The sequence below is a fragment of the Sus scrofa genome, chromosome 2 (assembly GCF_000003025.6).
Source record: "Sus scrofa isolate TJ Tabasco breed Duroc chromosome 2, Sscrofa11.1, whole genome shotgun sequence".
In the NCBI taxonomy this organism is placed as follows: domain Eukaryota; kingdom Metazoa; phylum Chordata; class Mammalia; order Artiodactyla; family Suidae; genus Sus; species Sus scrofa.
In genome coordinates, this window is record NC_010444.4 from 101622572 (window position 1) to 101634680 (window position 12109).

The window sequence follows — 12109 nt, forward strand, 5'->3', positions numbered from 1 at the left end:
ACTTCCTGATCACCTCTTTACCTCCTCTTAGCTTTATCATTACCTTTAAGGCAGATGAAACAGTGACTAGGGAATATTTGGAGAAAAGAATTTGGTTTCTGGAAACGCTTGCAATCTTTGTAAATCGAGGAAGTGCACTTTATGGCTATATTCTCCTTCAGCAGAATTTACTCTAAAACAGGACCACTTCAGAAACCACGCATAAGTTACAAAAAATGCAAAAAATGCAAGATTTTAATATAAGATTAAGTCATTTAGAAAGCAAAGTTTAGTCTAAACCAAGAAAAAGGCATTATGTAGAGGTTCTAGGACAGGAAATGAGAAAAATCACGAAATTGTCAAAGATAAAGATGCCTTCCTCTTTTCTGTAGACAGTTATTTTATAGGTTATATTTTCTCTACATACAAAATACGGTGGAGTAATAGATTTCCCAAGGTTATAATAATTCCCTACTTTTTTTCAAATGGAGCCAGGCACTGCAAAGCATTGTTTTATATTTTTTCTAAGTACTAATGTCCTATTCATTTTGAAGCAACAAAATCCATCATTGGGCAGAGATGGATGTGTAATAGATGTTTGTCACTGATGTTAAATGAGTTACTGTCGTCAGCATCACCATCACCACCACTTTCTCATCACCACAAAAAGGCAATTGGAAACAAGATACTTATGCGGTAGACCATGCACATAAAAACTGCCCTATTAGGAGTCAGATAATAAATGCTCAACTTTCTCAGAAAGCAGAGTTCCCATGAACAAAGAATGGTAATATCTAGGGACAATGTTTTGAGTCAAATCAATTGAGAACAATTAACATAAATAAATCAAAAAGTAACATCTCAACTCAGGGCTATTTATCATCATCCTCTAGTATCTAAGTATCTTATAAATTTTCATTTAGTAAGAAATGCTAGACTATGAAAAAAGGGCTAAGAACATGAGGAAGAGTTGAATCTCTGGGCCACACTACTCAATATTATACAGATTCAGCACTGCTGGTCAAAGATACAGTCTTTGACTCACAACCACTGTATGCAATTAACCTTCTACATAGAAAGCAAACTACATGGTTGGTTTTTTCCTGTTCTCAAAATCAGTTTTACAAATAGGTTCCATGGTATTATATTTCAGATTGGGACACTAGCACAAACAAAAAGTAATTTTCCCTAAGCCTAAGTATGAAAGATTTGGCAGTTAACAGGGACCAGTTCATTATTTTCCTGATTCAGTTTCTCAAGTTCAGTTGTTAGATCCAATGCTTCTCAAAATGGTCCCAGATTTCTGCTTCTAGAGCTAAATCAACTAGCTGAACACTAGGTTAAAGTATCTCACTCCCAAGTCTCTTCTTCTTTTTAGATGGGTGAGTTAAGGTAGCTTCAGTAAAACTGAAAACAATAGAAAAGTTTTCTAAAAAGTGAATTTAACAGACATACAATTAACACTATTACCTTTGCTAACTGTGAGACACATTAGAGAAGAAAGATTGTTTGGGGAATGTTAAAGATAGGAGATGAAGCAAATTATAGAAAAATAAGATTTACATTTGCTCTTTGATCTTAACTTCAGCTGAGAAACATATGAATTTGTTTTTCAAAGTGTCATTATCTAATATGGTAGTACAATTCATATTATTTATTAGTAGCTCAACTTTCCTTGAAGCCAATAAAAGGGATAAGTAGCATAAAAACATGGCCTGTGATAGACCTGCAGAACTGATTTTGTCATTAAAAGATTCCACAATCTTAATCCATTTTTTTAGTTTATCTTTTTTTGCAGTGATTTTTTTCAAAGGCTATTACATGGCTACTACAGATATTTTTAAAAAATCACAGAATGGCCAGATATTATAGTACATACATATTATAAAACATATATATTAGAGGTTTATAAGTGGATATTTTTCAAATGATAGCATTTTAAATTTAGAAAATTTTCAAAAATAATCAATGGGAAACACACTTCCTTAATCACTAAAGATCAAATAAGGTTAATTCATATGTTTCTTAAATTTTTCTATTTTTTAGCTTTAGCCAAGCAATTTGTAGGTCTAGGCTGTTTAAGAGAATGTGTAACACAAATTAACTCACTTTTATTTCACAAATTCTCCAATGAAGAAAGCTGTGGATTGAACTCTGCTAGAAAAAGAGCCAGAAAGAACCCAAACGCACTATCAGACAAAAATACTATATACAGGACACACATGTATGCACTACACATTTTGGAGTTTCAAAAACAGGGCATGCATTCAAAACAAAAATTACAGTTGTCATGCAAGTCATCAGTATGCCCCCCAGCAAGATTTCGGTTTCTCCTGCACACAATGCTGAAAACTTAAAAAAAAATGTGTGTGTATATATTTATACACACACATACATATATATATATATTACATACAAGTATGTAATACACACACATATATATATAAACACACACATATATATCTCTTTACATCTTGGATTTTTAAATAAAAGACAATTATAAACTCAATGGAGAAGATTTTAATATAAGCAACTATGAAATACTTTTGCTATGACTCATATTTACTTCTTATGTAGCCATAATTAGATGTTGCATGTTTGAGAGGCTTTAGTAGATAACAGTAGGCTGATGAGGTTTTTGATTTGTTCTTCAGATTTACTGAGTTCCAGAACTGACATTCTATACAAGGGAAATCATACCAACCACATGACTCATGGAACATATTGACAATATTAACAGTGTATTAAATACTCACCAGATAACTGACTTAGAACTCTTAGCATTTAGTGATACTAAGTCCTCTGTATTTCCAGTTACTCGTTGCTTCCTACTTTTGATAGCATTACTTAATAGTAATGTTCTATTTTCATTTTTTCATTTTTTTTCTTTTTGCCTTTTTTTTTTGTCTTTTTCCTTTTCTAGGGCCGCTTCCCGTGGCATATGGAGGTTCCCAGGCTAGGGGTCTAACCCGAGCCACAGTTGCTGGCCTACTCCAGAGCCACAGCCACGTGGGATCTGAGCCACGTCTGCAACCTATACCACAGCTCAAGGCAACGCTGGATCCTTAACCCACTGAGCAAGGCCAGGGATCAAATCCTCAACCTCATGGTTGCTAGTTGGATTCATTAACCACTGCACCACGATGGGAACTCCTAATGTTCTATTTTCTATTTGATGGTTAGGATTTATTGGTAAATGGCTCTTGAAACTCATATCATCCATTCTCCATGTTAATACCTTTAAATTATTTAGCAACACTTTATAAACACAGGCCTAAGAACAAACATGTGATTTTGAATTCAAGTCTTAAGTCCTAGAAGCTTAAAATAGATTATTTCTGAGCTAATAACCAAAGAGAACCAAATTCACAATTTCGCTGCGTGAAGGTCCATGAAAATCATCCTCTACTTTTTCCCTATACGTCTTTCTGACTATTAAATGGAACTGTGGAGCATTTAGTAACTGATTTCTAGTTGGCTGCATTTTGAGTTTGAATTTCTCTAAATAAGATTTGTTCTTGGATAATTTGTGAAAGTTCAGCATCTCATTTTCATTCAGCACTACGTTCAACATTTCGGGCACATAAAAATTTAATTTGAAAATACACTGGATAACTGATTTTTATTTCTCTCTTCAGGGCCATACCTGTGGCATATAGAAGTTTCCAGGCTAGGGGTCAATGGGAGCTGCAGTTGCCAACTTATGCCACAGCAACACCAGATCCAAGCTGCGTCTGCAACCTACACCACAGCTCATGGCAATGCTGGATCCTTAACTCATCGAGCGAGGCCAGTGATCAAACCCACATCCTGATGGATACCAGTCAGGTTTTCAACCCACTGAGCCACAAGGGGAACTCCAAACTGATTGTAACCCAGAAACCTCAGATGTATTCCAGGGAAATATATTTAGCTAACACTAGACATGCTACCAAATGAAGAAAAAACAGTGATGTACTTCTAATTCATTGTCATCCTTTAGAAATTTTGTGAACAATATAGACTGATTTTAATCAGATTATCATTAATATAACAATTTTAAGAATTCAAAAGGAAAATAAAATAATCATCGCTGATATTGTTAGTGATAATCTCAGGGATTTGAATATTGAAGTAAGAACAAAACCTATAATACCTTTCCCTGGACTTTTGAGGCATCCTTTCGAATTGTCTTAGAGATTCATTTACAGTCCATTAAATAAATAACCATGAGGTACAGAAAGATGGATTAGGTCTTGAGAAAAGTCACAATAATAAAGGTAATCGGAAGCAACAGTTCATATATATATATATAATAATTATTTTTTTACCAGGAGGTTAGGTGAGGTAAGTACAGCATAGGTATATTTACGTAGGACAAACGACCTTCAAGAAGGCTTGGACTTGAGAGAAGGTGAGCTGTGTAGGAGTTTGTATGGCTGGGATAGAGGTCTCAGGTGAGGGAACATACATTGCTCACTGGAAAACCTTACAGTCCTTCATCAAGAGTTTCATTTCATTAGAGAAATGACCACAGGTCACTGAACATTTAGAAGAATAAAGAGGGAGTTCTAGAATTTGGCACAATGCTTAAAGGTGGTCAATAAGGGTTTTTTTTGTTTGCTTGTTTTGTTTTCTTTTTTGGCTGCACCCATGGTATATGGAAGTTCCTGGACCAGGTATTGAATTTAAGCTGTACCTGCAACCTATGCCACAGCTGCAACAACGTCAGATCCTTAACCCACTGTGATGGGCCAGGGATCGAACCCACATTGCCTCAGAGACAATGCTAGAATCTTAACCCACTGTGTCACAGTGGGAATTCCCAAGTGTTTGTTTGTTTGTTTTTAATAGATACCTACAAGTGGTTCTTATTTCAAGTTTCAAAATCTCCTAAGTAGTGTTGCTTACCCATTTTAGAGTTCTTAATAAAATAGCTATAGAACTGCTATATAGACCAAAGTAAACAAAGGGAAAAAAGCAAGTGCATATGTCCTTGTTAGAAATTTTCATCATGTAAAACATATGCTCAGAAGCCCCAGTCCAAACCTAGGAATCAGACTAGTCAGGACACCAGGGAGACCAATAGAATGTCCTGTAGGAGACCTTTTATGCTTCCTCCTCTCTCCTGACCAACTCCATGCTCCAGCTCATGATCACATCCGTCCACAAGGAGGAGCCAGTACAGCCACATGGTCACCCTTCTCTCTGCTTCTCAGGTGTGGTCAAGATGGTTCACCAGCCAAGGGTCAGCTCTGGTATCAGCTGTGACCTCTGTGCCTTTCTGAGGAACTGGGCCCTAATGTGCCACTTACTTCTCTGATCAAGAAAAGAGAAGCCAGGTGAGAGTCCAAAATTAGAAGGAAGACAACACTGTTTTTCAGTTGCTGCAGCAGAAAAAAATCCGGTACTATTTGGGACTGCAAAGGGGGAGGCATGAGGAAATAAGGCAGCAAATAAAAAACAATTGGCAGTTAAGTTATTTCTTCCAAAAGGCTAGGGTAGACAAAGAGACCTCAATCAAGAAAATGACAGGAGAATCTCAGGAAGAGCTGTTTGCATTAAGGATGAATGCAGCTGGAAAGATGCCGTAAGGAGAAAGGATAAGGAAGAAATGATTAATAATGCCAGATTTTTGATGCACAACTCTTTGTGTAACTGACCTATTTGCTTTCCTATTCATGTTCGATAAAACACTGGTGACCAGGCACTGTAATATTTTTATTTATTTATTTTTTTGGTCTTTTTTGCCTTTTCTTGAGCCGCTCCCATGGCATATGGAGGTTCCCAGGCTAGGGGTCCAATTGGAGCTGTAGCCACTGGCCTACGCCAGAGCCACAGCAACGCGGGGATCCGAGTCTTGTCTGCAACCTACACCATAGCTCACAGCAATGCCGGATCCTTAACCCACTGAGCAAGGCCAGGGATTGAACCTGCAACCTCGTGGTTCCTAGTCAGATTCGTTAACCACTGCTCCACGACAGGAACTCCAATATTTTAAAATGATTTTTCCTAATCTGAAAGACATTGGGCCTAAATAAGTTTGAGCAGTAGTAGCAACAGAAGGATTTCTTGCAAGAATTGTTGAAGAAAAACTAATATTGGGAATCACTTTGCCTGTGCTGACACATATTTCTGCCTAATTCAGAACAACTCAACAGCTTCATCTTAAGCTTTCTTGCTACTAACTTGATCCCTCAAACCTTCAGTTTGATGTTAGACTACTGAATAAATATTCTTTTTTTTGAGTAAGTATTCTTTTAATGTAAATGATCAGCAACCTCTCCATCATCGAATCACCCAAACAAGCAAAAGACCTGCCATATCATTTGGATCCCCAGTAATATTGCCAGTTTGGAAGGTTTGGAGACACAGAAGACCTCAGGCACTTAGGTATTTTAACTTATGAAGTGCTGTGCTTCATTAAAATAAGAAAGAATCCCAAACAAAAATAGTCTATCACCCAGTTTTGTTGATTTTACCTCCTACAGATAAATTTACTCATTTCTTCCTATCTCTACCTCTTACAATTCTAATCCAAATCTCCATCATCTTCCACCAGGATTTTCAAAAGAGCTTCCTAACTGGCCTGCAAGCATCTATTCTTATTCTTTCATCTGTTTTCTACAAAGCAGCTACACAACAAAAGGCAAACAAAGTTAGGCCACATCTATTTACACACTTTACAATGGCTCCCCATTGCTCTTTGGGAAAAGACCATAAACCTTCACATGGTCAATGGTCCCTGTGCAATCTGGACATCTCCCACACTCTCTTTGCTCCCACCTTCTCTAAGCTTTAGGACTTTTTTAATTCTTAGCATGCAGCTTAGTTTCTCTTGCCACAGGGCCTTTGCACATACTATTTTTTTTCTTCTTGAAATACTTTCTTTTTTTCATTTGGCCTTTATTATCTCCTCTTCACACTTCATACCCCATCTCCCATTTGACTTCCGAAGGAATCCTGCTCCCATGACTAGAATAAATGCTCCTCTATTTGCTCTACAGGAACATGTACCTTTTGTTCATGGCACCTAAAATCATTGTCATTTTACATTTCCTTCAGTGATTAGTTGATTTTTGAGTTTTCCACTCAATTTCCATTTTACTATATGCTAAGGGCATAGCACAGGACCTGGCTTACAGTAGGTTCTTTGTGAATACTAGGATTATTTAAATAAAGCAGTTAATAAACATTCATAATTTATTCTTGTGTATGGATTAGCCAGCTAGAATATACCCCTTGGCTTGTACTGGGTGAAATAATGTATTCTGAATTGATGACTTTTAAAATGATGGGCTTTTATTTCTAAATGTTCTCTGCCAAAAATGTCCTTATCCCCCCCTTTCACTTGCTCACAGGGGCTACGCCTCTGCACACATATGGACCAGACGTTCTTTCATGAACCTAAATTCTCACTGTAGGTATTATTTGAAAGTACTTGTTGGAAAAGAAATTCTTTATCCTTACTGAATGAAGTATAGATACTCACATCACACTTAGCAAATAATATATATGAATATGCTCATTGTTTAATTTTTAAAAAGGACAGAGAAAAGTACTTTGAAAGGACTGTACTTTTAAATGACTTTAAAACACTTCCAAATTTGAAGCTGAAATTCACTATTTTACTCTACAATCTTGGGGAAAATGCCAATACCTTTCCAGCAAAAAATACATACTAGTGTTAATCCTGTATTATTTTAAGATGGCAATACACACACTGCTGAAATAAAGTATTTAAACTTGTCTAAAAATAATTTTCTACTCCTAAAATGCATTGCAATCAGAACTAGTGAGAAAAGCTTCCGGCACATGAAAGAACCGAGTCTAGTAATCTCTGGTATATTGTGGCAGAAAGTGCACTGGCAAGCATACCGATGCAAATCAAACCTGATATTTTTAAGTGTCACTTCAACCGTGCTGGAGTAACTGGCTCCTCTGTATTCTTATCAGTTTCTCATAGCAGCATGGTGTGGAAGAAGTACAGATAGCGAGGGTTGGAAATGGGTAGCATCAATATGGAAGCCCATCAAGAAGATGAAAAGTATTCACTTATTATTCAACAAATAAATAGTGGAAAGCAGAAACTCTATTGTAATTTCACCTCATTTTCTCTGTTATGGTACATCTGACAATACAATCAAAATTGCAGGGTCTGGATACCTCAGTGTGGAATTGCAAATATACCATTCACTAATAAATGTGATCCCTGGATGAATATTACTGTTTGCTACAATATAACACATGTGAAACTGAAAAATAAAGTTATGATAAAAGATGCAAATGTGTCCTTTATTTACAACAAGAGATTCTGATCTGGAGAATAAAATAGGAAATGTAAATTCAAGAGATACAACACACCAGGACTAGTGTCACCCAGGATACTCGGAAACAAAGGACAGGCCAGATTTTCTTATGCTGCTTCTCTTTAATATTACCTCTGGGTTCAGAGAGGGCTCACGACATTCAGACAAGTGAGGGCAAGAAAACCCCTACTGGGTTGTGGGGGAACTTACCACATCCCTGTGTTCTCCTTCTTTGGGGGTAAGGATGACTGAGAGCAAAATAGTTCCAAGATCATGGTCAGGATAATGGGGATCTTTCAGTGTCAAGGTCACATCCGTAGGCCTATGATATAAATGTTAAGATTTTTTAACATAAAGTAAACCATCACCAAAACAAAAGGCAACCTACTAGATGAGAAAAGATAGTTATAAATGATATATTTAATATTTAATAAGGGCTTAGGACCCCCAATATAGTAAGAACTCATACAACTCAATATTAAGAAAACAAGCAATTTGATTTAAAAATGGGCACAGGGAGTTCCCACTGTGGCTCAGCAGTAACTGGTATCCATGGACACGAGTTTGATCCCTGGCCGTGCTCAGTGGGTTAAGGATCCAGCGTTGCCATGAGCTGTGCTGTAGGTTGCAGACGCGGATTGGATCTGGTGTTGCTGTGGTTGTGGCGTAGGCTGCCAGCTACAGCTCCAATTCAACCCCTAGCCTGGGAACCTCCATATGCCATGGGTGTGGCTCTGAAAAGACAAAAAAAAAAAAAAAAAGAAAAGAAAAAAAAAAAGGGCAGAGGACCTAAATATACAGGTTTCCAAAGAATACATGTAGATGGCCAATAGACACATAAAAAGAAGCTCAAAATCACTAATTATAAGGGAAATGCAAATCAAAGCCATAATGACATGTCACCTAACACCCATCGGAATGGCAACTATTAAAAAGCAACAAATAATAAGTGTCGGTGAGGTTGTGGAGAAAAAGGAACACTTGTGCACTGCTAATGGGAATTTAAACTGGTGCAGACACTATAGAAAATAGTATAGAGTTTCCTCAAAAAGTTAAAAATAGAACTACTATAATCCAGCACATCTACTCCCGGGTATCTAGCCAAAGAAAACAAAAACACTAATTGGAAGAGATGCAGATACTCCTATGTTTATTGCAGCATTTTTTTATAGTAGCCAAGATATAAAAGCAACCAAAGTGTCCATCAATGGATGAATGGATAAAGAATAGATGATATTTCTTTGTACATACATACAAAGCAATATTACTCAATCATAAAAAGGAATGATATCTTGCCACTTGCAACAAGATAGATGAACCTGGGGGGCATCTTGCTAACTGAAATAAGTCAAAGACAAATACCATACAATTTCACTTATATATTGAATCTAAAAAAACAAAACAAAACAGAAACAGACTCAGATACACAGAACAAATTGTTGCCAAAAAGGGGGTGGGGGTAGGGATGGACTAAACAGGTGAAGAAAGTTAATAGATATAAACTTCCAGTCATAAAACAAATACATGGGGATATATGGTACAGCACAGACAGTACAGTCAATAATGTTGTAATAATTTGTGTGGTAACAGATGATTACTAGATTTATTGAGATCATTTTGTAATGTATATAAATATTGAACCACAGTGCTATCTATATACTTGAAACCAATATTGCATGTCAACTATGTATCCATAAAAAATTAAAAAAAAGATTTTATTAGCTGAATAAACTAAAATATATTTTATATCATTAATTTTGTTAAAGAAAAAATGCAATTTTGTTTTCCTTTACTTTTCTGGTATAATTTTTTTAATTAAAATATCATCAATGTTATTCAGTTATATCATCAATGTATTCAGTTATACAGTAAATCACTGACCAGTAGGGTATGCTTAGATTCACTGCCTGTTTCAGTCATTCATGGGGTTCCATTAAGGCCAAGAAGGAACAATAGTACTGAGAAACCTCTAAGTCCCTTCCCTCTGATCTCTAAATGCAGAGAAAGCAACAGCAGCTATTTTGTATAAATTTGAGTCCAACAACTAAGTGAGGATCATTTACTGACCACTACTTTCCTTTTAGTTCTTTAGGTTTTTTTAAAAAATACGATGTAGAATAAACAGATAAGTGGGAGAAGAGGAAAATTAAAATATAACTTGCCATGTATATATTATAAACATACTTTTAAAAAATGTATAGTTACTTAAAAGAACTATTGAATCACTTTTTTGTACAGCAGAAATTATCACAACATTGTAAGTCAACTATCCTTCAATAAAACTTTAAAAAATGAAAAAAAAGAATTCATTTAAAATAATGCTTCTCTTAGAATAGATTTACAAGGAGATCCTGCTGAGTAGCATTGAGAACTTTGTCTAGATATTCATGTGGAGGAAAAAATGTAATTGTAATGTATACATGTAAGGATAACTTGATCCCCTTGCTGTACAGTGGGAAAATAAAATAAAAATAAAATAAAATAATGCTTCTAATTTTGGCTGTTTAAATCTATGCCTAAATAATTTTTAGATTCATAAATGTAAGGAAACCAATACTTAGAACAGATGATCAATATTTAGAAGGCTTCAGAACTGGATAAATATCTCTGAGGAAGAGACCATGAATTGCTCGATATTACCCACAATAACTTTTGGAAAATAACGTAAAATGTACATTCAACTGACAATGTGTAGGTAATACCTTCTTTCCATATTTCAATTAATATTGAACAAATGGGAGTTCATGCCCTTCATAAAACTAAGGGACTATGGAACATTTAGCTCCAAACTTGCATCTTGAAATGTTGGCCAATTAGCAATGTATCCTTGCTTTTTCAATCATGTATTTCTTTCATTCACAAAAGACGTATTAAACACTTAAGAAATGCCATAAACTATACTAGGTTCTTGGTGAAAAAAAAAAAAAACAGTTGTCAAGACCAAAGGTAAGATACTTGTCTTCATGGAGCTTAACTTTTAGTGAATGATACAGCTGGTCTCTAGTACTGAGGAGAGGGCTGGCTTGATAGGGAAAGGTGGTCCGAATACAAACTTTCAATCCTGGCTGCACTTCAGAATCAACTGGGAGGCTTTCAGAAAGTGCATAATCTATCCATGAGGATTCTGGTTCTGTAGATCAAGGGCGGGGTCTGGAGAACTATATATTTATATAGGTCCCCACATCATTTGGGGGAACCACAGGTATTTTTCAATGCTAAGATTTTATACTACTTGGAAACTCTTTCACATGATTCTTAATTTACCTATGCAAGGAATAATTTTATGAAAAATATGAACAGTTTTTTGATGCCAGGGATTTTAATGAAAATACAGCGAGTCTATCAAAATGATAATACACATAAGTTATAATAGTTGTGATGCAAATACCTCCAACGTTAATTTAGTTATAATTAATCCTATGGCTTGATAGTAAAACTTTTTTAACAAATGCACATTAGGCATTATTAGTATATGTGTATATATATGTATGTGTATAGGACTCTTGTACTGAGGAGAGGGCTGGCTTAATAGGGAAAGGTGGTCCGAATACATACTTTCAATCCTGTTTATATAGAGTTACAATTTCATTTGGTTCATTTTCATCTAATAATGATTATACATAAAGAATACATTACATATAAAAACTTCATTACATTTTTGTAATGATTGCACAATAAAGATGTAAGAACATCTGAAATTGCTTTATGAAGCTTATGTATTATTTTCTTCAAAAGTAATACCTTAATGCTTATATAGTAGCATAAGTATCTATATGGCTACTATTATTGTCCATCTGCCTAAACTCTGAGACTACTAATTTCTCTACAGAAAATGTAATGGC

At 35.6% G+C, this 12109-nt stretch overlaps 1 protein-coding gene across 13 annotated transcripts in view; it reads right to left on the reverse strand.

Annotated features, from left to right (window-relative positions):
- Nucleotides 1-12109, reverse strand: part of MCTP1 (multiple C2 and transmembrane domain containing 1) — a 535249-nt gene that overhangs the window by 237668 nt on the left and 285472 nt on the right. For 7 of the 13 annotated variants that reach the window (XM_021084534.1, XM_021084538.1, XM_021084535.1 and 4 more), the window contains exon 5: nucleotides 8478-8589. In XM_021084534.1, coding sequence (XP_020940193.1) covers nucleotides 8478-8589 — 112 coding nt within the window. Of the gene's footprint in view, nucleotides 1-2088; nucleotides 2137-8477; nucleotides 8590-12109 lie in introns of all 13 variants that reach the window. The other 6 variants (XM_021084533.1, XM_021084530.1, XM_021084536.1 and 3 more) reach the window with 2 other exon arrangements.